Here is a 27,414-nt window from a genome sequence, read left to right on the forward strand (position 1 = left end):
ACCAGAGATATAGGTATCAGGAGACAAAGCAGAAAACTATAAATGAGTCTACAAAGAATTGTTGCCATTTTCAGAACTTTTAAATTATCTCAGATTCCAGGACAAAACTTGCTGGTCAGTATTTGCCTTTTTGCTGTTGCACTGTTACACAGTTGAAGCTGGTATAGCATTGTGGTAAAAGGGCAGGCTCGGGATCCAGACCCAAATGCCTAGCAATACCGTTCCTAAATGTGTGACCTGGGGACAGTTACTTCATCTCTGAACCTCATAGATAAGAGAAGGGGTATCTTCTTATTGTCAGTGTAAGGATTAAATGAAATAATACACATAGTGAACTAAAAAATGTGCGTGCATAGCAAGCAGTCAGTGAATGTTTAACTTTATTTAAATTTCAGGTCTGGTGCTACAAAGAGTTAAAATTCACTTGAATATTTTCCCTGGCTCATGAAAAATCTAGATGAGTATTTAAATAAACATTGCCATGAACCTTTTTGGACATTCCCAAGAGAAATTTTATATGAATGTATTGTACTTTGTGATTATTCCCTTAAGGTGAATTACTTCTCTGCCTGGTTCATTTTGTGTTCTCTCTCTATCTCTCTCACTCTCTTTCCATTATATTTTTCTAGATTGAATCAGCAGAAGTATCTGGAAACAGTGTAGTGTGCAGCTTTCTTCAGTATATGGAGAAGTCAAAACCTTGGCAGAAAGCTTGGTGTGTGATCCCCAAACAAGACCCTCTTGTGCTGTACATGTACGGTGCCCCCCAGGTATCTGACCGGTATCTTTCTGAAGGGGGTCCTGGGGCACAGGCGGAGGTGAAGAGACACTGAACTCAAAATCCTTCCATTACTACTCCATAGAACAAGAGAGCTCAGACAGTTGCATTGTCTTTCATTACAGTTGAACAATAATTAGGAACTAAAATTCAAGCTTAAACTATTTTTTTAAGCTTTTTTTTTTTTTTTTTTTTTTTTTTTTTTTTTTTTAAGATATAGCCCATAGTTTCTTCACCCTGTGCAGCATTTGCCTTCTCCCCCCTCTCATTCCTATTCAGTGATTTGAGAAAGGATTAGCTGGATTAGGAAGGGGTATGGGAAGCAGGGGTGAAGCAGAGGAAGAACCAAGGAGGAGAAGGAGCCTGTTTGGTGAAGGGAAATAATTATAGGTTTGGGTTTTGTTTTATTTTTTTTTCCTGAATGGATGGATACCTGAAGAAGAAAGGAATTTGAGAGGAAAGGGAATTTACGTCAACCTCAGATTTTCATCGTCCAGTAACAAGTTTCTAAGAACCATGTATACATGAACCTGAGCTACACCTGCAGGAGTAACAGACGCAGGTTTAGCTTCTAACCAGAACAGCACCAGGCACTGTGGAAAAACACCTGCATTCGCCTGGAAATAGATAAAATCTTAAATGTACCTGTTGTATTTTAGCCTATATCCATATTAAGGGCTGGTAAAAAAAAAAAAAAAAAATGTTTTAGAAATAAACTTAGCACCTGGCTGGCTCAGTCAGTTAAGCACCTGCCTTCAGCTCAGGTAGAGATCCCAGGGTCCTGGGATCAAGTTCCGCATTGGACTCCCTGCTCAGCCAGAAGCCCGCTTCACCCTCTCCCTCAGCTGCTCTCCCTGCTTGTACCCTCTCTCTCAAATAAATAAATAAAATCTTAAAAAAAAAAAAATGAAAGAAACTTAAAATACCAAGGTATATAGTGTCTTCTATTTCATTATTTTTCCTATACCCTTTTCTTGTCCTCAAATAAATTGATGCATGAATGAATGGATCACCAAATAAAACAGTTCGGTAATCAAATCATCATTAGTGTTTGGTGGTTTTGTAGAGTAAGATAACTATTATTCTTTCCCCTTTTCATCTGAATGAAGAGCTAAATGGACTCCTTCACAGGGGGTGGGGTGTAGGGTCTGTGAATCTTGGCTGATTGAGGTATCTGCTCTCATTCATTAATTCACTCAGCCAACATTTTCAGTGACCTCATATCTGGGCAGTATGCTAAGCATTGGATCCCAGTCTCTGTCCACAGAGAGCTCATAGCATATGTCTTTGTGGAATAGCAATAGGGAAAGGGTTAGTGGGAGCCAGATCACAAAGGGCCATGGATAACAAGCAAATACATCTCACAGTCCTGTGTACCATGTTCTTTTTCCTTAGGACGTCCGAGCCCAGGCCACCATTCCACTCCTCGGCTACGTTGTGGACGATCTGCCAAAGAGTGCAGACCTGCCCCACAGTTTCAAACTGACCCAGTCCAAGTCTGTGCACAGCTTTGCTGCAGACAGTGAGGAACTGAAACAGAAGTGGCTGAAAATCATCTTTTTAGCTGTCACAGGTGAGACACCAGATGGTCCCAACAAGCATCCAGCCACCTTGGATGATCATGCTGAACCTAAGAAAAAATTAGAATGCTGAACTCCAGGACCATCCATGACATGGAGGTCTCAAGATTTACAGCCCAAGACATTCCCAGCCCTCCTTATTCATCTCTTAGCACTTTATGTTGGAAAATATAGGCTCATAAATGCATCTTTTGGGGGACTATTTTCCTATGTTTCTGTACCCTTAGTGAAACTGATGTGCAGAGCCATTCTACCGATAAAAGTTTGAAATAATGTGAAAATGGAGCATTTTTTAATGAGCTATTCCTTGCATATGTACTTTTGTCTTGAAGAAGATGATATCAATGGATTCTATCACTATCAGGTTAGAATAGGCCACTTGCATCTAAGGTCCTTCCATGTCTTCTCCCTCACAGGTAGGACTTGTAACAGTTTGAAAGATATACCTCCATGTTGCCAAAATAGATCCGTGGTATTAAAAAAAAAATACAGGGACAGTTTAGGCTATTAACTTATTTAATTTAGTTTATAAAGCTCAAGCTGCATAAACAATGTAAGGTCTCTTAAAACAAAAAGGACAAATTGTTGACATTCAAACTTTCAACTTACTAAGAAAAGATAGTACTTGTTTTTGTAGAAATATTCCTAAGAAGAAACTATCTCAAGTATATAGCAATTATGTGTATATAGTATTAAATATGGATATAATTATATTATACATGCTTTTCTCTTCAACTTTAGGTTCATATTTGTCTCTAATTTATTTTTTAAATATAAAGCATGTTTTATCTTGGATTTGAACAATTTCAGAAATGTTTTTGGTGTTTTATGTTTAACTGATTGACATCTAAGGGTATTGATATTTTTATAATAAGAAAAAGCAGTAATTTATGTGGCATGGGATATATTAGTTCCAACAGTATTTTTAAAGTACTATTTTTTTCGTTCTGTGCCTATTTAAAACAGTGCCTCTCTTTGAAGGTGCTAATAATACCTATTTAAATATATAATGAGGGTTTAATTAATGCTTCAGTCTTGAGTATTTGGCCACTGGGGTGGTCGAAGTCACACAGGTTATTTTACCTTTCACAGTCCTGCAATTGTTGCAGCAGTTAATATCAGCATGTGCAAAAATGTTCACAGAAACCTAAACTGTACAAGATACCTGACTTTATATAGAACTGGGACATATGGAAACTGTGTTTATTGTAATGTTTTTCTATTCTGTAAGGCTATTAAGCATGGTTAAATGAGGACTATACATAATTAACATTTAGATAACTATGTGGGCCTATGCCTTCATCAGATGGGAAACGAAATTCACATGTGTTAACCTGTGTTTGAGGGGCAGGTAAATAGAAATTAGAGGGATTTATGCTCAACTCTTTAAACCACCTCAGTGAAGAAAAGGAGGGGGAAAACACAGTAATGAAAAGCAATATTTTAATGGTAGGTTTGGGAGGTACAAGATGTTTGAAGAGAGTCTGAGCATTTTTTCCCATCATTTGGGGAATTCTTAATAGTCAAAACACGATTTATCACAAAGGCTGCTCTTCATTATATTGTGGTTGTGATTAAGATCTCACATAAAATTGGCTATTTAAGTTAATCTTTTTCTCAGATTAGGTATTTTTTTACCCATTTACCCTGTTAAGCCCCAAACATTATCACTTTTAAATTCCTAAGTCTGCTAGAAATCCACAAGAATGACCCCACTATCTTGGCTTTTGAAAATTATGTCTTTTTTTTTTTTTTAAGATTTTATTTATTTCTTTGACAGACAGAGATCACAAGTAGGCAGAGAGGCAGGCAGAGAGAGAGAGGAGGAAGCAGGCTCCCCTCAGAGCAGAGAGCCCAACGTGGGGCTCCATCCCAGGACTCTGGGATCATGACCTGAGCAGAAGGCAGAGGCTTAAACCACTGAGCCACCGAGGTGCCCCAAGAATTATATCTTAAGTGTAGAATGGATTCACTCAGAATTTAAGACAGCCACACATTTATTCAGGCCTGTCGTTTTAAGAAATATTTGAAGTCTCTCCTTTTTTCCCCCCACTCCAAAGGCGAAGGTAAACTAATTATGGCTGACAAAATTAGATTGCCTTCCTCTATAAAAGGAATTTCAGCCATGATCATTAACATTAAACCAAATATTTGGAATCAGAAAAAGATAAAGGTGTAGCTTCTTAAGCCCTATCACATCAGGGACCCACTGAAAGAAATGTTACATTACTTCTCTTTTCTAGTTGCGAATCCTATGCGGGGAGGTGGTGTGTGTGTATGTACAAAGTATATATTCAAGGTGGCTTTTGAGATGGTTACACTATAGCTGTAGGTGATATATTGGCATTCTTAATCTCCAGAAAAGAGAAGCAATAAAGACATAGAGGGATTATCAGGAGAACATGACTTTTGTAAATTGTGAATAGAGCAATGGAAACATAAGGGCCAGTTTAGAAGATTTATGGGCCAGATTGTTTTTGAAAACTCTTTTGAACAGTGAAAAGATTGTTATCCTGCAATGGGAGTAACATGGATACACTCAAGTTTTGGCTCAGTAAATATCATTGTTATTTAATTTAGATTATCAAAAGAATACGTAAAAAGAATATTGTCATGCCCTTAACATTATCCATTATCTTTAATTTTTCTAAAAAATTAGAAATAATAGTATTAGAAGAGAATTTCTGGTTATCCAGTTACCATCTTTTATGGCACACCCCGTGTTCTTTAGACAAGCACAAAGAGAAGCATTGAGGCAGGCTTACCTGTTTCTCATAAAGAGTCACTAGTGCTTTTACTTGGAGGAAGGCAAGGGAATACTCTTAAGCATTTAGTAAACATCCAGCTAAACCAAAAGACATCAAAGTGTGATTGGTTTCAAGAACCATCATGTGTCTTGGTTTCTGAGACACCTGAGCAGCATGACAAATTGAACATAAAAAACCAATTGATTGCTTTCCAATTAAAAACAACATTCCATATAGGTTTTACTCTTTATTTTCCCTAATCTGGTGCTTTCCAAGTCATCTTCAAAGTGCCCTTTCTCCAAACTTTGATAAAAACTGCTATTCATTACAAAACATTCCAATTTTTTTAAACTTAAATTTTGCTTTTACTGAACGTCTACCATTTGGTATATGAAGTATGAAATGTAGTGCAGACTTATCTCCAGGTTTTAAGTGGGACTCAATAATGAAAAATGCCACCAGCCACTTTTGTAATAATGGCATCTACAATGCCATCATGTATGCAAGCAATAAAATTCTTCAGGGTAGGTTTTTATACTGAAATTTTAATAAGAATGCCCCTAGCCACAAGGATATAGAGAATTAACTTTTAGAAATGATACTATAACTCAAATTTCTGGGTATAGGGAAGGGAAAGGGGGGGGCATTATTCCTTGGATTGAAATAAGTGTCAAAAGCATTTTTCCTTTTGCAAAGGGTATGGATGGTGAGAGAATTAAGCACATCTGCACTACTTCGTCAAGCTACATTTCAGTTTCCATGAAGTTTAATACAGCATACAGGTTGGTGTACTTACCTTCATTGGGTGACCTACCCCAATTAAAAAAAAAAAAAATACTCCAACCTAAAAAATTACTAAACTTTTTATAAGAATTAACCTTTTAAATGTGCCCTGTCCCCATATATAAATACACATTTGGATTTTTTAAAAAGAGTACTTGTCATAGTCATAAGTATATAAACTACAAACTTCATAGTACTGCAGGGTTGTTAAAGATTCATTGATGCCTTCTTAAAAACCTTATATCAAAAATACTTTCGTGAGCTCACAATTCTGTTTTACTTTCCCTTGTCTACTTTGTGGAAACAGGGTAGGTTTTTTTTGTTTGTTTCCTTCCAAAGTGTAGATCCCATTTATGATTATATTTAAAGCCTTAGGTTCTTATTCTGAGAATATTATCTGTGATAACTCTAACAAGATCTTTCTGGACAAGATACATCCAGAGGAAAAGGCACCAACAGGAGCAAATAAACTTTTAAGGAACAAAGGTCTTATTTTTTGCCAGGTATCCTTGTATAATGCAGAATAGAAGATTAATTAAAATTTCCTACATCATGTGATGTTCATGTTAGCGGGTCTAAGATTAAGCACATGGTATTTATAAGCTAAAATTAATTCAAAGGCAAGAATGTCTTAATGTTTTCATTCTTCAATTTTGTATTCTTTAAGAATGTATTAATATAAAAACTGTGGCTAACCAGTTCTTATTCTCTAGAACTGTATTGACACCGGTAGTGGATCGTGTTACTTCTTCATTCTCATCCAATTTTAGTAGAATCAAATTGCTTTTTATTTTCGTATTACTATCTACTATAGATTCTTCAGATGTAGAAAATGAGTAGGATATATAAAGACCACTAGATATACTTTTAAAACTCTTTCTGTGAATTTATGCATATATGTATATATGTAAAAACATTGTTGATTTTCCAATTGTTTTTCCATAGGAGTGAAATTTTTATAGAGACTGTTCTTTTTAACTTAAATATTTTAACATAAATTATTTACATGGGTTTTTAGTACAATTCATTCTTGTGTGTGCCCTGTAATCATGTTTCCAGAAGAAGATTACTTTATTGATACGGTAAAAAGGAATAAAAAATTAGGAACTGAAATAAGCAAAGTGAACAGAGAAGTGGACAGAAAGAGAATTCTGATCACCAGATCAGAGCAGTATATGTTAGGACAAAAGAAAAAATACCTAGACTGCAGAAAGGATATGAACTATAAGATAAAAGTCTTTGTAGTTGAGCACTGATGGGATTTGTTGCACCAAGGCCTTTCTCCATTAACTACTTTTTCCTTCAGGCTTAAAATTCTTTCATCCTATGGGCCATTTTCTGCACTGTTTACTGAGGTAAAAAAATTCCTTTAAAGTCAATCATGGTTTTTCCACTTTTTGACCGAGGATTTGGCAGAATGCAGTATTTTTCTGTGTTTTGAGATGAACTAGCACATAGCTCCTACAAGATAGTTTTTAAGTCATTGGGGTCACTAGAAGTCACATGATGGTATACTTCTTCCTAAAATTTGTTATGGTAGATTTAGTGAGAAATTAAATCAAGAAATCTCATTGTAGCATATTTTAATAAGTGAATACCAAATACGTAGAGTGAGATATATATACACATATATATATCAGTTTGGAAAGAAACATAATAGTCTTGGGGACCATTATGAAAATGGAATTGCATTATATATTACACATTATGTGGATGTGGAATGTATCACTTGGGGGAGGGGTCTCCATTCATTAGCAATCATGTCTGTATATAAAACTTTTTTTTAACCAAACTAGCATTTTATTTTGTGAGTGACAATTGACTGATATTTTTGAATGAGTGTTATCTGGGTTTTGGAATTGTGATCAGTTTTAAAAGGTATGTTACCAGAATTTTAGAGTTAACTCCAATGTGAAAAAGTGTACACAAAAAGTAATTCTTTTCTAGCTATATGAATGTAAAATACTTGCATATAGTGTATATATTGTGTAATATATGTATATTTGGTCATAAAGGCTAGAGTTGGAAACATTGTAAAATTATGCACTTTAATTCCTATTAAATATTAAACATTTGTATCTTGTAAATAAATACATCCTTAAATGAATTATAAAGACTTAAATGTCATTTCATTTAGGACTATAGATGTTCACAATGATCTCGGTTGTCAGAAATTTTGGTTATCTCCAGTTACTCCAATACAGTGCCGATGCTCCTTCCCACATCCAAACCCCACCAAAACCTGTGGAAATCTTTCAAGAATAATGCAGTGACAGAAGCCAGGGCTCCCCAGTTATAGAACTGGGGACTCCTCCCTGTGATAACTCCAGGATAAGGTCTACAGGAGCCACAAAAGCAGTGCTACTCTGTTCTCCGAGAAATGACTGACTGCTTTACTACATTGTTTATGGTGTTTGCCTGCACTGCTCAGTCTTAGCTGGTGAAACAGACATGAAAATGGAAGTCGGAGGAAATGCATTTGAGTCTTAGTCCTGCTGTTACTACTATTATGTGATCTTAGACAATTTACCTGAGTCCCAATAATAAACTCTTATAGTCATTCCAAGAAATACGAAAAATGCACTTGGTGACTACAAAACACTATATACATAAGTATTTTATGGAATACTTCACTGGGTTTCATACAGTTACTTTACTGGCTTTTGATTTAAAACATAAAAGATATCCCAAAAAGGAATGTGTGAACAGTTTGATTTAAGACAGAAAATATTTCCGGAGATAATCCTTTTTAGAAATTAATACCCTTGTTGAGGTCTCAGTGAATTACAAATGCTCACCAGGATGAGTGTAGTTACCATCTATCACCATACAAAGTTATTATAATATTATTGACTATATTCTCTACACTGTACTTTTCATTCCTGTGACTTATTTTTATAACTGGAACTTTGTTATTTCTTAATCCCCTTCACATACTGCTCGCATCCCTCCTCCCCTCTGGCAACCACCGGTTCTCTGAGTTTTTTTGTTCGTTTTTTAGATTTCGCATATAAGTGAAATCATACAGTATTTGTGTTTCTCCACATAATACCCTGTAGGTCTATACATGTTGCAAATGACAAGATTTATTAAAGATTTATTATTGGGACGCCTGGGTGACTCAGTTGGTTAAGTGGCTGACTTCAGCTCAGGTCATGATCCCACTGTCCTGGGATTGAGTCCCACATTTGGCTCCTTGCTCTGCAGGGAGCCTGCTTCTCCCTCTGCCTCTGCCTGCCACTCTGCCTGCCTGTGCTCTCTCTCTCTCACTCTAACAAATAAATAAATGAGATCTTTAAAAAAAAAAAAAAAAAAAAAAAAAAGGTTGTTAGAGTGCATGGGGTGAAAATCTCAAGTTGACCTCACTGAGTGCGGAGCCCAATGTGGGGCTCCATCTCACGACACTGAGATCATGACCTGAGGTGAAATCAAGTCAGACACTTAACTGACTGAGCCACACAGGCACTCCACGGATCTTTTTTATGGCAGAACATTCCATTGTATTCATATATACCATATCTTTATCGATGGATACTTAGGTTGCTCCCATATCTTGTCCATTATAAATAATGCTGCAATGAACAAACCAAAAAAACCACATCTTTTTAGATTACTGTTTTATTTTTCTTTGGGTAAATACCCCAAATAAAATAAAATTATGATATTTCTATTTTTAACTTTTTGAAGAAACTCTGTGCTGTTTTCTTAAGCAGCTTTGTCAATTTGCATTTCCATCAACAGTCATGAGGATTCCCCTTTCTCCATCCTTGCCAAGACTTGGTATTTCTTGTCTTTTTGATAGTCATTCTGACTGTATAAAGTGATACCTCATTGTGGATTTGATTTGCATTTCCCTGATGATTAGTGATGTTGAGCACCTTTCCATGTGTCTGTCATGCATCTATAGATCTTTAGAAAAATACCTTTTCAGGTCCTCTGCCCATTTTATAATCAGATTATTTGGCATTTGTGTGTGTGTGTGTGTTTTCTTTACATATTTTGGGTATTAACCCCTTATTTAATATATACTTTGCAAATACCTTCTCCCAACTAGTAAGTCACCTTTGTTTCCTTGATGGATTTTTTCACTGTGCAAAAATTTATTAGTTTGATATAGTGCCAGTTATTTATATTTGCTTTTGTTCCCCTTGCCTGAAAAGACCTATCTAGAGAAATATTGCTAAGGCTAATATCTGTGAGTTTACACCTATGTTTTCTTTTAAGAGTTTTGTGTTCAGGTCTCAGGTAGGAGTCTCTAATCCATTTTGAGTTTGTTTTTGTGTGTGGTATAAGTGGCCCAGTTTAATTGTTTTGTATGTGGCCATCCAGTTTATTGAAGAGATTGTCTTTCCCCATTTTGGGTCCTGTTGTAAATTTATTTACAATATATACATGGGCTTCTTTCTGGGTTCTCTGTTCTGTTTCATTGATTTATGTGTTTGTTTTTATGCCACTACTGTACTGTTTAACTTACTAGAGCTTTGTAGTATAAGTTTGAAGTCTAGAATTGTAATACATCCAGCTTTGTTCTTTCTCAAGATTGCTTTTGCTTTTGGGGTCTTTTGTGGTTCCATATAAATTTTAGGATTATTTGTTCTAGTCTAAAAAATTCTATTGGTATTTTGATAAGGATTGCCTATGTTCTGTAGGATTTTTATGGTTTCAAGTCTCACATTAAGGTCTTTCATCCATTTTGACTTTATTTTTGTGTGTGGTGTGAGAAAGTAGGCCAGTTTCATTCTTCTGCATGTTGCTGTCCAGTTTTCCCAACACCGTTTGTTGAAGAGACTATCTTTTTCCCACTGGATATTCTTTATTAAAGATTAATTTGACCACATGGTCGTGGGTTCATTTCTGGGTTTTCTATTCTCTTCCAATGATCTGTGTGATTATTTTTGCGTCAGTACCATATTGTTTTGATTGCTATAGCTTTGTAATACAGCTTGAAGTCTGGGATTGTGATGCCTCCAACTTTGCCTTTTCCAGGTTGCTTTGGCTATTCTGGGTCTTTTGTGGTTCTGCACAAATTTTAGGATTGTTCTAGTTCTATGAAAAAATGGTGGTGGTATTTTGATAGGGGTTGCATTAAATATGTAGATTGCTTTGGGTAGTATAGACATTTTTAACAGTATTTGTTCTTCCAATCCATGAACATGGAATGTTTTTCCATTTTTTGTGTGTGTGTCCTCTTCAATTTCTTTCATCAGTGTTTTATAGTTTTCAGAATACAGGTCTCTTACATCCTTGGTTGGGTTTATTCCTAGGTATCATGTTGTGGTGCAATTGTAAAGAGGATCACTTCCTTAATTTCTCTTTCTGCTGCTTCTTTATTGGTATATAGAAATGTAAGAGATTGCTCTATGGTGATTTTGTATTCTGCAACTTTACTGAATTCATGTATTGGTTCTACCAAATTTTTTGGTGAATTCTTCTCTGCATAGAGAATCATGTCATCTGTAAATAGTGAAAGTTTGACTTCTTCCTCGCCAATTTGAATCCCTTTTATTTCTTTTTGTTGTCTGATTGCTGAGGGTAAGACTTACAAAACTATGTTAAATATGTTTAACATAACATGTTAAACTATGTTAAATAACAGTGGTGATAGTGGACATCCCTTTATTTTTCCAGACCATAGAGGAAAAGCTCTCAGTTTTTCTCCATTGAGGATGATATTAGCTATGGGTTTTTCATATATGGCCTTTATGATGTTGAGGTATGTTCCATCTAACCCCACTTTGTTGAAGGTTTTTATCTTGAAAGGGTGTTGTACTTTGTCAAATGCTTTTTCTGCATCTATTGAAACGATCATATGGTTCTTATCCTTTCTCTTACTAATGTAGTATATCACATTGATTTGCAAATATTGAACCACACTTGTAGCCCAGGAATAAATCCCACTTGATTGTGATGAATGATTCTTTTAATGTACTGTTGGATTTGATTTGCTAGTATTTTGTTGAGAATTTTTGCACCCAAGTTCATTAGAGAAACTGGCCTGTAGTTCTCTTTTCTGAGGAGTCTTTGTCTGGTTTTGGAATCAGAGCAACGCTGGCTCCATAGAATGAGTTTAGGAGATTTTGTTCCATTTCTATTTTTTGGAACTGTTTGAGAAGAATAAGTATCACCTCAAGTCATGATCCCGGAGTCCCAGGATCAAACCCCACATCGGGCTCCCTGCTCAGCAGGAAGTCTGCTTTCCCTCTGACCCTCCCCTTTCTCATGCTCTCTCTCATACTTGCTCACTCTTTCTCAAATAAATAAAATCTTTAAAACAAGTCTCTTATTGGCAGCATATAGATGGTTCTTGTGTTTTGGGGTTTTTTTTTTAACCCATTTTGATGTCCTATCTCTTTTGTTTGGACCGTTTAGTCCATCTACATACAAAATAATTATTTTTTGTTAAGATTTTTAAGTAATCTTGGGATGCCTGGGTGGCTCAGTTGGTTAAGTGTCTGCCTTCAGCTCAGGTCATGATCCCACAGTCCTGGGATTGAGTCCAATCAGGCTCCCTGCTCAGCTGGGAAATCTGTTTCTCCCTCTTGCCTGCTGTCCCCCCTGCTTTCTCTCTCTCTCTCACACACACACACAAATAAATTACATCTTCAAAGAAGATTTTTTTAAGTAACCTTTACACCCAACATGGGGCTGGAACCTACCACCCTGATTCAAGAATCATACACTCCACCAACTGAGCCAGCCAGGTGCCCCTCAAAATAATTGTCTGATAGATATGTATTTACTGCCATTTTACTACTTGTTTTGTCATTGTTTCTGAAGATTTTCTCTGATCCTTTGTCACTTTTGGTCTCTCTTTTGCAGTAAAGATTCCCCTTTAATATTTCTTGCAGGGCTGGTTTAGTGGTTACAGACTCCTTTAGTTTTGTTTTTGTTTTTGTTTTTTTGCTTTTTGTTTTGTTTTTAACTAGATTCCGTGCCAGCATGGAGCCCAATGTGGAGCTTAAACTCATGACTCTAAGATCAAGACCTGAACTGAGATCAAGAGCCAGACACTTAACTAACTTAGCCACCCAGGCTCCCCAATCCTTTAGTTTTGTTTTTTTTTTGTTGTTGTTTTTGTTTTTTCTGGGAAACTCTTTATCTCTGTTTCTATTCTGAATGACAGCTTTCCTGGATAAAGTATTCTTGGGTGCAGATTTTTCCCATTCAGCACTTTGAATATATCATACCACTCCTTCTGTCTTGCCAAGTTTCTCTTGAAAAGTCTCCGGTTAGCCTTACAGGTCTTCCCTTGTAAGTTAAGGGTTTCTTTTGTCTTGCTGCTGCTAAGATTTTTTCTCTTCATCACTGTATTTTGCAGTTTTAATTACAGTATGTCTTGATGTTGGCCTGCTTTTGTTTATTTTAATGGGAGTTTTCTCAGCCTCCTGCATTTGGCATTCTGTTTCCTTCTTCATATTAGGGAAGTTTTCTGATATTTCTTTCTGCTCCCCGCCCCTTTTCTCTCTCTTCTTCTGGGACTCCTATAATACAAATGTTATTATGTTTGATGGAGTCACTGATTTCCCGGTTTATTATTGTGTTCCATAGTTATTCTATTGTTCAGCTTCATTATTTTCCATTATTTTGTCTTCTATTTCACTTATTTGGTTCTCTGCTCTTTCCAGCCTATTTATTGCATTAAGTCTATTTTCCAAATCTCATTTATTGGATTTCTGACTCAACTCTATTATCTCTGTGGTAAGGATCTCTTCTGATCTCTTCCATTATCTTTTCTTAAGTCCAGTGAGTATCCTTATTGTTGCTTTGAATTCTCCATCAGGCATGTTACTTACATCTGTTTTGCTTAGATCTCTGGAAATGGCCTTCTCTTTTTCTTTCATTTAGGATAAATTCCTCCATCTTGGCATTTTGTCTAAGTCTCTGCCTTCTTCTGTGGGTGAAAAAAGCCAGTTATGTCTCCTGATCCTAAAAGTAATGGCCTTATGAAGAAGAAGTCATGTAGTACCCAAGGCCTGGTGCTTCAGGGAATGTCTCTGGTGTGTGCTGCATGTGCTCTGCTGTTGGGTTTGGGGGCTCTATCCTTAACGACAGTCATCTGTAGGGGCTCTTCTTGCATGCTGTGCAGTTTTTGGTTTCTGGCCTGAATGTGGTAACTTTTAACTAGGCCTGAACCACCATCACCTCTTGCCTACATGACTGCAGTATCTTTCTAATTAGTCTCCAGGCTATCATGCCACCCCTCCCATTGTCAAATAATCAGCCAGGGGAGTTAGGTAAAGCACAAGTCAGATCGTGTTGCTTTTCCTCTCCAATCCCTCCAGGAACTCCCCATTTCACACCCAGTAAAGCCTAGGGCTTCGAGTGGCCTCCTAGGCCCTATATGTCTCCCACCACCACCACCACCCTGTACCATACATCTCCTTGCTTTTCCGTAAAGAAGCCAAGTACATCACAGCCTTATAACACATACACTGGCTGGACCCTCTTCCTGCAATGTTCCTTCCCCAGATACCTACATGAGTAACACCCTGCCAGTTTAAGGTCTTTGTTCAAATCTCACCACCTCAATTTCCCTTGAACATGTTATTTTAGATTACAACTGCCTTCACTACCAATGTAACTCTCCCATTCATCTATTTTTTCCCATAACACTTATAGCATCTTGTAGCCAAATAATTGGCTCTTTTTATGTTTATTTTTTTCCTATCTGCTCTACCTACTAGTAAAAAGTTCCAAATAAAGTCCATTTATCTGTTTTGATTACTGATGTCCCAAATCTACAAAACAGTGCCTGGCACATTTTAAGAGCACAAGAAATATTTATGCAGTGCACAAGCTAGGTTATGTAAAAGGGGGAAAAAAGTGAACAGAACATTTCTTCCAAAGTATCAGATTGTGACTCTGGACTTTTGGAACAGAGGTCGAGAGGAAAGGAAATCAACATTTTATAAGCTAAACTTCTTTAATACAAAACCAGATTTCTGATTAAGTGTTTAAAACATAGTCAAGGACTTCAAAATGTAAAAATCTTGGTTAATTTTTTCATAATGGATTTTTGCTTTCAAATATCAGTCTCAACCCACTATCACCACCATCACCACAGCACCTCAACTGCGGAAATTAGAGGCAACTGGTCACTGTTCCAAAAAGAGCCAGAGGCACTGAGAGACACATGTCCTGAGGAAGTGGGACTGGCAGGGGGGACCTCATCCAGGGTTTGGATAATGAGTGCCTAGTCTGCAGCCACTTCATAGAGGAAGTGATTCATGGATTGTTTTTGTCCTGCATTTAAGTAAAAACAAAACCAGGTTGCTTTGTCTTAGTAAAGGAAACTCTCTGCTTTTATACAGTAAGATTGGACCGTATAGTCCATTATGTTTTTTTCACAAAAAATAATATTTTAAATCACTTAAATATATTATTATCATATACTGTGAAAAAATTAAGAATGTTCTGTCTATAGAGAATCATGTCCAATGTTGAAAGAAACATACCTTGTCCTAAATATCATCATGTAGTTTTTCTAATATCTTCTCCACAGTACCTGCTTATGTATCTGTGTATATATGCTTGAGGAGTGGGGAACAGGAAGGCAGGAATGGGACATAAGGAGAATGAATCAAAGGATCCAGGTTCAGTTATAAATATAGAAGAAGGAATCTTCAAATATAAAAAAATTATTTATGGGGCACCTGAGTGACTCAGTCAGTTAGGCGTCTGCCTTCAGTTTGGGTCATGATCCTAGGGTCCTGGGATTGCGCCCTGTGTCATCAGGCAACCTGCTCAGCATAGAGTCTGCTTCTCCCTCTTCCCCAACCTCCCCACTCCCATGCTAGCTTGCACTCTTTCTCTCATAAATAAAATCTTTTTTAAAAAAATTATTTGCTGGGGCGCCTGGGTGGCTCAGTGGGTTAAGCCGCTGCCTTCGGCTCAGGTCATGATCTCAGGGTCCTGGGATCGAGTCCCACATCAGGCTCTCTGCTCAGCAGGGGGCCTGCTTCCCTTCCTCTCTTTCTGCCTGCTTCTCTGTCTACTTGTAATCTCTGTCTGTCAAATAAATAAATAAAATCTTTAAAAAAAATTATTTGCTAAAGCAGTCATGATGCTTTTCTTTTTATTTATTTATTTTCAGTGTAACAGAATTCATTGTTTATGCACCACACCCAGTGCTCCATGCAATACGTGCCCTCCCCAATACCCACCACCTGGCTCCCCTGACCTCCCACCCCCCACCCCTTCAAAACCCTCAGGTGGTTTTTCAGAGTCCACATAGTCTCTCGTGATTCACCTCCCCTTCCAATTTCCCTCAACTGCCTTCTCTTCTCCATCTCCCCATGACCTCTGTGCCCAAAGAATAATGGGGACACGTCAGAAGAACCAGTAGTCAGCTTAAAGAGACTCCCACTGGTAAAATCTGGGATAGTCAAACATGAAAATAAAAATGGTAGTAGTTATATGTCAACTTTTTTTTTTTTTTTTTTTTTTTAAGTAGTGGTGTCCAATGTGGGGCTTGAACTCACTGATCCTGAGATCAAATAAGTGAAATCTTGAGATCAAATAAGCTCCACAAATAAGTGAAACCATATGATAATTGACTCTGTCTGCTTGACTTATTTCACTCAGAATAATCTCTTCCAGTCCCATCCATGTTGATACAAAAGTTGGGTATTCATCATGATGCTTTTCTAAATAGATCTTTTAGTTGAGTTTTGACTTTTGAACCATCTTAATGTTTTATGTACACACACATAATAAAACTAAAATTGTAAAACAAAACCTAATATGGAATCCAAATGCAAACAAGTGAACCTATCTGTATATCAAGTAATAGCAAAAGAATAACACAGCCAAACTGAAGATAAGAATTAGAAGAACTAATGCACATTTTTAAATGTAAAATATTGACTACATATTCTTAAACTAAAGAAAAATAGACTTACAAACAAATATTGAATTCTAGGTCTTTGGTTTGTTTTTTCAATGGTATGGCTTCACAATTCTAACATTACTTTTGCTGAGTTTTGGAACCAAGAAAATCAAGTAGTATGTTGAGTATAATGGAAACCAAATTTCTGTCAGAAAAGGCAATATGGAAAGGGTGAACATGATAATAAATCCTGTATTTTGGACTAAAATTGCAGGAATCAGTATGAATACATGGTTTTATAAAATTAGCTAGGTGAGTATAGTTATACAGATATAGATATATTGATCTGTATAGATATATAGATATGTGTGTGTTCATATATTTCCAAGCTGTCTGCTGCAAGGGTCTAGAAGCAATAACACCCCAGTAATAATGAGCATATCTATGTTGGTTTCTAAGTACCACTTTCCACTAAAAGAAATCAGAGGTTCTTGGAAAAACAGCCAGTTCCAGGGCTAGGGCAGAGAACATTCAAAATAAATCTGGAATATTATATTGTGCCAGAAAGTGGGAAAGTGCCCAAAGAATAATGGGGACACGTCAGAAGAACCAGTAGTCAGCTTAAAGAGACTCCCACTGGTAAAATCTGGGATAGTCAAACATGAAAATAAAAATGGTAGTAGTTATATGTCAACTTTTTTTTTTTTTTTTTTTTTTTTTTTTTAAGTAGTGGTGTCCAATGTGGGGCTTGAACTCACTGATCCTGAGATCAAGACCTGGGCTGAGATCAATAGTTGGATGATCAAAAGACTGAGCCAACCAGGTGCCCCAGTGATATGTCGATTATATCTCAATAAGCCTGAGAGCCATGGGAAATGATGGTAATGGATTAAATTCCATTCAGTAAAATAGGAACACATGAATTCAAGCTGATATGAATGAATGAGTGAATGAATGAATGAATGGAGAAAAAGGAAAATTTCTTCCCCATAATAAAATACAAACAAATGTAGAAGGAATGATGAATTTTAAAAAATAGCATTTTTAGCTGTTAGGCATCATGAGTTCAAGCCCAGGACACTCCATGTGGAGTCTACTTAAGAAAAAGGTATTGGATATGGGGCTCCTGGGTGGCTCAGTGGGTTAAAGCCTCTGCCTTTGGCTCAGGTCATGATCTCAGGGTCCTGGGATCAGCCCCGCATCAGGCTCTCTGCTCCGCAGGGAGCCTGCTTCCTCCTCTCTCTCTCTGCCTGCCTCTCTGCCTGCTTGTGATCTCTGTCAAATTAAAAAACAAAAAACAAACAAACAAAAAAACTTAAAAAAAAAAAGGTATTGGATAAAGGATTAGTAATAATTTAGGTAAGAATTATCAATAGACACTATTACAGATGGGTAAGAAATTGTTGAGGACAAGTATATCTCTACAGTCTCAAAATTGTACCCACAAAATTCGTACTAATTACAAAAAGAAAAAAAAAACTTTACAATGAAAAAACCTGGGGACAACACCCTAACAAATTAGTATCACCAGTGAATACAAACTGGTATCATGGGCTATTGGTCTGAAGCACTAAGAAGGGCACAATATCATTTCTGTGGTATTTCTACCAAAAATACAGAACCTAATCTAATCAGGAGGAAATACCAAACAAGCACAATTGAAGGAATATTCTACAGAATGCCTGGTCTATATTAAAAAGTGTTAAGGTCATAAAATACAAAGACAGACCGAGGAACTTTTCCAGAATAAATGACTAAAGAATTAGGACAACCAAATGCAAGGGTATGTAATCCCGGGTTGGACCTATGCCAGAATATTTTTTTCCTTCCATCAAGGATATTACTGAGACAGTAATTAACATTTGTAAGTGAGATAATTGCATGTGCTAATTTCGCCATTTCAGTCATTGCAATGTGATTATGTAAGAGAATAGTCTTGTTCTTTAAAATACACACACAAGTGTTTGAGACAAAGAGGCATCAGGTATGCAACATACTGACAAATGGCTCAGCGACGAAAAAAATCAAAGATTAAGCCAATGAAATAAAATGCTTCTAGAGAATCTGGATGAAGGATAAACTAGATTTCTCATAATTCATTTCTAACTTTTCTGTAAGTCTACATGTATTTCAAAAAAATTTTTTTCTAATGTTTTTATGGAGTTTAACCTAGTCCTTTATTTTCCTGAATTGTTTGTAAGCCTACATATTGCAACCTTCCTTTTCTTTATCTCTTTCCATACAAATAAAAATTGTCTCGTAAAGATAAAGAAAAAATAGCTGTAAATTGTCCCAGGAAAAACAATAGTTTCAAGAAATAGTTTATCTTGAGTCATCCATTCATTCGACATCTAAATATTAATTGAATGCTTTCTGTATGCTAGTTGGTTATTGTATCAATATTTAAGGTCTAAGATTACTCTGAATATACTGAGAGTAGGTTTCTTTTTAAATTTCTCTGAACACACAAAGAACTATTCCCGTATTTTGTCATTCTTCTAATCAGAAGATGTGTTCGTTGTAAGCCAAATACCCTGGATTTTTAAAATACATGAGCTGTAGTGTCTCAAAAATGTGTATTTGTCAACATTCATATGGAAAAGGTTTTTTTTTTTTTCCATATGGAAAAGTTTTGACCCTATGCTTGTCAGCTGTGGTTCAACCTAATATAATATTTATAAAGTAAAATAAAAACAGGAGAAGCATCCTATTTTAAGCACAGTGGAAATATGTATCAACAACTATGTGGAATGTTATAAAAGTATACAGTTTTTCCTCTTTTTGCTTTCCTTTTTTAAGTAGGCTGCACACTAGACCGAACAAAGGTCTTGAACTCATGACTTGAGATCAAGACCTGAGCCAAGGTCGAAAGTCTGATGCCTAACCAAGTGAGCAACTCAGGGGCCCCAAATTACACATTGTTTCAAATAAAAGGAACTGGGATTGATACGGAAAGTATTGCCTTGCTACATATTAATAATTGGTTTATTTAAGGCACCCAAAAAATGGTAATAAATTTTTAGAAAAAAAAAAAAACTGTGTGAAAGGCAAAGAGATAACAAGCTGGGTAAATCTGTGACCTTTCTACCTTCCTGTGTGCATTTGGGCTTCTCAGACACACCAATGGGCTGCATAAATGTATTTCATTTACTCTTAAAATGCCAAATTCCAGAGGGTCTGAGGTTCTATTGTTTCCAAATGACATTAGAAAAAGTGCAATAGGACAAGTTGTACATTTCCAGATTCAAAAACCAAACCATGAAACCAAAATGGAATTAGAACACAAAGTCCAGACTTCGAGCAGCCAAAGTAAAGATCAATGTAAGTTTAAAGCTGTGGGATCCTGAGTAATTTCATCTTAACTTTTCTTCTCTGTATCTTCCATTTTTTCGTAAGTCTAAAAATAGAGTCAGAAATTAAGAAGAAACATGCCATTATTAAGGAAATGCTGCCATCCCCCTACAATTATACAACCATTAGTAACAGTCACTTGCCAGAGTTTGGGGCAGTGACGGTGGCCAGGCAGAGAGATTCCCCTGCCCAAAGTTTGCCTTAGTATTTGTCATCTAAGCCCCAGTTATAGGACGCAAGTCTCTCAGATCTTAGTATGCAACAGATTCCTTGGCCAACATAACAACCGAAATGCAACAAATAAAAATTCTTCAGTTTCTGCCAATAATCTTGGTCTTTATGAGCTCTGAAGAGGGGTGGGCCTAGGATCAGGGCCAGATGGAAGGTACAGGCTCCAGGGAAAGTATTAATTTGGTGCCTTTTAAAACTAATACTTTTAAATACTTGCTTAACATTTACTTAGAGAAAGAAGGAAGGACAGAGAAGTAAGACTTCTGGGGGCAGTTGGCAACCTCTTCTATTGTGTTCTGGGCTCTCCAGTTTTGGCAAAAGAGCTGCATATACTTACTATTCACAAAATGAAAAGACCAAAATCAGCTGGACCCAGTTTCACTAGAAAGCGGTGTAGGGATCATTTACTCACCCGCGCCCCCTGGGGGTTTCAAACTGTGACAAGTGACTTTAACCACATTTGGTACTCTGAGAGTTTTGGTAAATACAAGTTTCCCCCAAAACACTGTTTTCTACTATGGCTAGTGCTCACTGATTCTTTAGCATCCCTTGTGCAATGGCAACAAGATGGCTCACCTGCTCCCCCCGTCCCTTAATCCAGCTCCGGAACTGTTAGGAAGGAGACAGTTCCTAACCCAGCTGCTCTATGATCCTCCCAGTTGTCTTTCTGTTCTCTTATTTCTCCTTAATACCAGAGGAAATTCTTCAAGTGTGTCTCCCACCAGTCATAATGAAATCTAAGAGAGAGACTGTCACAGCTCAGTCTTGAGTTGGGATCCCCAGATTATGGGTATCTCTTTAAAACACAAGGGATCCGGGGTGCCTATGTGGCTCAGTTGGTTAAGCAGCTGCCTTCGGCTCAGGCCATGGTTCCGGGGTCTTGGGATCCAACCCCACATCGGGCTTCCTGCTCAGCAGAGAGCCTGCTTCTCTCTCTCCCTCTGCCTGTTGCTCTGCTTGCTTGTGCTCTCTGTTAAATAAATAAATAAAATCTTAAAAAAACAAACAAACATAGGGATCCACTATTTATAGCCTGGGGTCTTATTATTTTCATTCAACGTCATACCCTAAGCACTTCCCTACCTCCAAAAGCAGTTTTTCATAGTCATAGCAAGCATTTGAGGGCTCACTATGTGCTGAGCACTATTCTAGGAACTTTATATGAATTCTTTCGTTTTTACTCCTCCACAACCTGTTCAGCAAATCTCCTACATCCTATTTTTCACTAGTTAAGATAATGCTTTAAGGAACATTCTTTTTAAGTTTATTGATTTATTTCGGTAATCTCTACACCCAGTGTAGGGCGGGAACTCACAGTCTCGAGATCAAGCATGCCATGCTCTTCTAACAGAAACAGTCAGGATCCCCAAGGAACATCTTTAACTTGTTATTGAGAGCCCACCTGTGACTGAGGTTAGGTGTCGTAGAAAACTTCTTAAGGCAGGTGGTTCTTCCTCGAGGAGAGAGTTGCAAACAGGCACACCCATCCCGCGCATGCGCCTGCTGGCATGTTTGATGTGCCTGGGGCTATGCCTGCAGGTGGTGGACAGGGTTATATCATTTTCTCCCAGATGATTCTGATTCACCCCCTTCTTCCTCTACCTGCTCACCTCCATTTTTAAGAGACACGGTGATAGTCAAAATTGAGGTAAGCAAGTTAGTTTTCAGTGTTGCTCTCAGGCTGAATACCACAAGCCTTGCCCGGATGAGACCTCACGGCTCGGACCTGCGCCCTCCTGCCATCCTGCTCACCTCCCAGATGCAGAAGGGCTTCACCAACGGTCTCGGGTATGTCACAACCTGTCATGGGGTGACTAGGATGAAAACAGAAATAGCTCTCCAACTGCAGAAGATCCATAAGGGATCTTTTAACGGATTCATAAAGAACCTTTCTAAAAAGGTAAAATGTTTATAAAGGAGAAAAAAAAATTTTTTTTTAAGATTTTATTTGTTTATTTGACAGAGAGAGACAGAGAGGTCACAAGTAGGCAGAGAGGCAGGCAGAGAGAGAGAGAGAGAGGGAGAAGCAGGCTCCCCGCCAAGGAGAGAGCCCGATGTGGGGCTCGATCCCAGGACCCTGGGATCATGACCTGGGCCGAAGGCAGAGGCTTAACCCACTGAGCCACCCAGGTGCCCCAGGAGAAAAAAATTTTTTATAAAGGGAGAAAGGGAGGAGGCAGATGTCCAGGGTATGTTCCTATGGTTTGCTTCCTCACACCCAAGCGCATCGGCTCTCAGCCTGTTCTTCCATCTCCTTTCTCCTGCCTCAGCAGGGACATTTGGCAGAGTCTGGCGACATTTGGCAGAGTCTGGCGACATTTTCGGTTTGTCAGCCCTGGGAGAGGAGTAGTGCTACTGCATCTAATGCAGAGAGGCCCAGGATGGTCCTACAGGGCACAAGACAGCACCCTGCCACCAACAGCTCTGCAGTCTGAAATGCCAGTAGTGCCAAAGCTGAGAAGCTCTGCTCAAGAGCCTTTACTTGCCTGTGGCGCTCTCCTCCTTTCCTCGGTCCCCTTGTCCAGAGCTCGCCTTTAAGTCCAAATGGAAAGGGGATCTAACCAGAGTGCTTTAGGGGTGTCAAGCAGTTTGCTTATGTTCTCAGTCTGTAGGTAGTATTTAGTAATAAGTTTCTTGGAGCAAAATTCCTTCTCTCAGCTATGAAAACTGCGGACTCGTGGAGACACATGGCTCGCCTAAATCCTGGTGGCCTGGGAATGTGTCCTTTGACCAGCAGAATTGGAAAGTTCCCTTCCTTAAGTGGCCTCGAACTATGAACTTTTCTTTCAGAGCTATGTCTAGTTCTCTAGCTTAACAACTTTTTAGGATGTTTCTCAGTTTTGCATTCCTCTGGGCTGTGATTCAGCCTCCCATAACTACTTCCCACCCCCCACATGTCGTTATAGTTTGTGTTTCTACTAAACTTGTAAATTCAACAGAGAAATAGAATTGGCGTTAGCTGTTATTTGATAACTTAAGAAATTAATTTGCTGAGAAAATGTACCCCTTGAAGGAAGAAGTCCTCTGTGGGCTTTTTTTTTTCCTTAAATGACTAAATGATTAACATTCTGTTTGAATACATTTTATCACTATTCATTACATCTCATTACACTTCCTGTGAACTATTGGGTAAAACAGCCCATAGAAAGGACTTTAAACATTTTAAAGGACTTTCACAATGGCAAAAGGGCACAGGGGTTTTGACTTTGAAACTCCTCTTCAACACAGCTACCCAGTTTAAATATACTTATCTGGGGGCACCTGGCTGGCTCTGCTCAAAGAGCATGAAACTTGATCTCAAGGTTGTGAGTTCAAGCTCCATGTTGGGTGTGGAGTCTACTTAAAAATAAATTAGGGGAGCCTGGGTGGCTCAGTGGGTTAAAGCCTCTGCCTTCGGCTCAGGTCATGGTCCCAGGGTCCTGGGATCGAGACGCCGCATCGGGCTGTCTGGTTGGCAGGGAGCCTGCTTCCTCCTCTCTCTCTGCCTGCCTCTCTGCCTACTTGTGGTCTCTCTCAAATGAATGAAATCTTAAAAATAAAATAAAATAAAATAAAATAAAAATAAATTAAATAAATACACCTCATCTGTGCATGATGAGCTGGGAAGGACCTGATGAGTGCTCACATTCAAAGACCTGAACACAGGGGTGCCTGGGTGGCTCAGTGGTTTGAAGCCTCTGCCTTTGGCTCAGGTCATGGTCCCGGGGTCCTGGGATCGAGCCCCACATCAGGCTCTCTGCTCAGCGGGGAGTCTGCTTCCTCCTGTCTCTCTGCCTGCCTCTCTGCCTACTTGTGATCTCTCTCTGTCAAATAAATAAATAATATCTTTAAAAAAAAAAAAAAAAACCTGAACACAGTGCGAAGTGCCTGTATGTACCATGTTTTGGGAATGATGCTAAGCATCTCGTTTCATTCTCACAATCCTATAAGGTAGGTTGAGAAAAGTAAATTCAGAAACTTTAAGAGAACTCCTCAGGAACATGTATCTAAGGACTGCCAGAGGCGGATTTAAACTCAGGTTTATCTAGCTTCAGCAGTCACATTTGACAGTAATTGCTACTATGATTGAGCACATTTAATGACAAACACACTCTGGTAAGCCCTTTATATGCATTATTTTGTTTTGAATCAAACAGCTATTTTTTCATGTACTTCTTTAAAAAAAGATTTGGTGGGGTTCTAGGTGGCTTAGTCACTAAGCGTCTGATTTAAGCTCAAGTCATAATCCCATGGTCCTGGGATCGAGTCCGCATTGGGGTCCTAGCTCAGTGGTGGGCCTGCTTCGCTCCCCCTACCCCCCACTCATGCTCTCCCTAGCTCGCTCTCTTTAAGTAAATAAAATATTTTCTTTTTAAAAAGATTTTATTTATTTAACAGAGAGCGAGAGAAAGCCAGAGAGCACAAGCCGGTGGAGGGGGCTGCAGCAGGGAATGGCAGAGGGCAGAGGAGCAGGCTTCTCGCTGAGCAGGGAGTCCATGTGAGCTCAATCCCAGGACTCTGAGATCATGACCAAACCCAAAGGCAGACACTTAACCCTCCAAGCCACCTAGGTGTCGCTATTTTCTCATGTATTTTGTAGATGAGCAAATAGGCTCAAAGAGTGTACATCAGTCATTCCAGGTTAGAACTGGTAAACAGAACTTGAATTCAAGCATGTTGTGTCTGCCTATAAAACCCATGCTTTAAAGAATACAGTATACTGTCCCCCAAAATGCCATTTCCTCCTCACCAGGTAGCCCTATGTGCATTATCTCATCAATGCTAAAAAATGTTGGTCCCTTTTTGCAGATGGGAAAATTGAAGCTCAGAGGCATAGGTAACCTTCTAAGGCAACACGTCTTTCCCCATATATGGGTTATACTAGGCAAGGAACATTTGCTAGTGCCCATTCCACCAGTAACTTTCAAGTTCTCTCTGTGTGGGTGTCTTTGAGGCACCAGCGCAATTTAAAAGACAAATGAAATCATAAACAAATTGTGTTCTACATATATACATACATTTAAAGGTGTTAAAAAGAATGAGGTGATGCTATATACATTGATTTGGAAAGATGCCAACAAGACACTAAGTGAAAACTTAAAAAATTATTTTTTTAAACTTAATTATAAAACAATAGGACTCCCCCATGTGTGGGAAATTTCTGAAAGCACACACCAGAAACCTTTAATAGTATTTACCTTCAGAGCAAGGGATTTGATAAGCTGCCAACAGAGTTCAGGTGACTTTTACCTTCCTCTTTATATATTTCATTATTTTTAAAATTATTACCACTCTTTTTTTGAGGTGAAGAAAGAAAATCTAAATCAGCCTTTAGAGAATCTCCTAGCTTGAGAACATAGCCTAGATGGGGTGTGATACAAGTAACATAAATGTTGTCAGCATGTTGTTGTTGTATAATGGGATCCAGAGAGTGAGACACGTGATCTCCAACACACAGTTGGCCAGATGGGGCGGGGAGGGCAGGAAAGTGGCTTTTAGAGAACCTATAGATTAGGTTCCAGGCCACAACTGGCTCTGAGTTGCTAATCCTGGGATTTGATTGTTTATGTATATTTAATGCCTGTGGGCAAAACTCAGAAATGATACTTCTGGGGCTTTGAGTTGGCTTCAGGGCTTTACCATCTATTGAATAGCGCACCTCAGCTGGGTATTAGAGACGCGAAATAGTTGTGAAACCCTGATAAATAAACTATCAAATTTTAATTCTGCAAAAAGTCACGTTTTAAAATGTGTGAGGTTTGTTCTTGTTTGCTTTTAATTCCAGAGATATTGTGGGATGCCTGGGTGGCTCAGTCGGTTAAGCTGCTGCCTTCAGCTCAGGTCATGATCCCAGCATCCTGGGATCAAGTCCCACATTGGACTCCTTGCTCGGCAGGGAGCCTGCTTCTCTCTCTGCCTGTGCCTGCCACTCTGCCTGCTTGTGTTCTCTCTCTCTGACAAATAAATAAATAAAATCTTAAAAAAAAAAAAATCCAGAGATATTGGAACTCCTAAATTAAGGAGGTTTTGTCAAATTGAGAACTGAATTCTAAACCTGTCTTTGCTAGTAACTGGAGCCGGTTCCTCTGTGAGTTTTCTTTAATCATCATAAATTTTCTGCAGCATTGTCCATAAAAAGAAATTTGAATTGATTTATCATGTGTCCAGAGAAAAACTTAATTATCATAATCTTTACAAGCAAATACTATTCACCTGTTTGAAAGAGTATTTTGGGATTTTTAGGCACTGATATGGATGATATCTGTAATATAGCAATAAGTGAAGAAAAATCATAATGAGCTTTTTCCACAATAAGTGAAAAAATAACTATAGGTGTAGTATAATCTAATTTATATTATATTTGTGTCTGAATGGTAAAACGTGGGAAGAACAGAAAGAAGCTACTCACTCTCCCTTCTAGAGAGTGAGATCAGAGGTGAGGAGGGGCACCTGGATGACTCAGTCAGTTAAGTGTCTGCCTTTTGCTCAGGTCATGATCTCGGGTCCTGGGATCAAGTTCTGTATTGGGCTGCTTGCTCAGTGGGGAGCCTGCTTATTATGCCTCTACCCCTCTCCCCTTACTTGTGTTCTGCCAAATAAATAAAAACAAATCTTAAAAAAAAATAAGAGGTGAGGAGCTCCTCATATTTTATATTCATTCAAAGATATTATAGACTGAATTGTGTCCCCACCTGTCCCAAATTTATATGTTAAAGCCCTATCCCCCAATATGACTGTATTTGGAGATATGGCCTGTAAAAAAAGTAACAAGGTTAAATGGTCATGAGGGTGGATCCTAATCCTATGGGCCTGGCATCCTTATGAGAAGGGGAAGGGACACCAGAGAGCTGTCTCCTTCAACTTGTGCACAGAGGAAAGGCTATGAATGAAAATAAGGCAACCATCTCTAAGCTAAGAACAGAGATCTACCATAAACCAATCTTGCTGGCACCTTGATCTTGGACTCCTAGCTACCAGATCTGTGAGAAAATAAATTTCTGTTGCTTAAGCCACCCAATCTGTGATATCTTGTTTAAGCAGCTTGAGCAGACTAATACAGCTATAGAGATTTTCATACTCTTATCCCTGAATAGTCTTTGTTGGGAGAAGCTCATGCCCCCACCCACCCCCCTTTTT

General features: G+C 38.2%; 1 protein-coding gene across 7 annotated transcripts in view; it reads left to right on the forward strand.

The window, feature by feature from the left end:
* The window catches only part of FGD4 (FYVE, RhoGEF and PH domain containing 4), a 214,691-nt gene extending 206,689 nt beyond the window's left edge, over positions 1 to 8,002 (forward strand). For 6 of the 7 annotated variants that reach the window (XM_059402867.1, XM_059402868.1, XM_059402873.1 and 3 more), the window contains 2 exons: positions 630 to 770; positions 2,174 to 8,002. In XM_059402867.1, coding sequence (XP_059258850.1) covers positions 630 to 770; positions 2,174 to 2,431 — 399 coding nt within the window. In that variant the 3' untranslated portion in view covers positions 2,432 to 8,002. The remainder of the gene's footprint in view (positions 1 to 629; positions 771 to 2,173) is intronic. The other variant, XM_059402870.1, reaches the window with a different exon arrangement.
* Positions 8,003 to 27,414: the final 19,412 nt, after the last annotated feature.

This window comes from Mustela nigripes, chromosome 6 (genome assembly GCF_022355385.1).
Source record: "Mustela nigripes isolate SB6536 chromosome 6, MUSNIG.SB6536, whole genome shotgun sequence".
In the NCBI taxonomy this organism is placed as follows: domain Eukaryota; kingdom Metazoa; phylum Chordata; class Mammalia; order Carnivora; family Mustelidae; genus Mustela; species Mustela nigripes.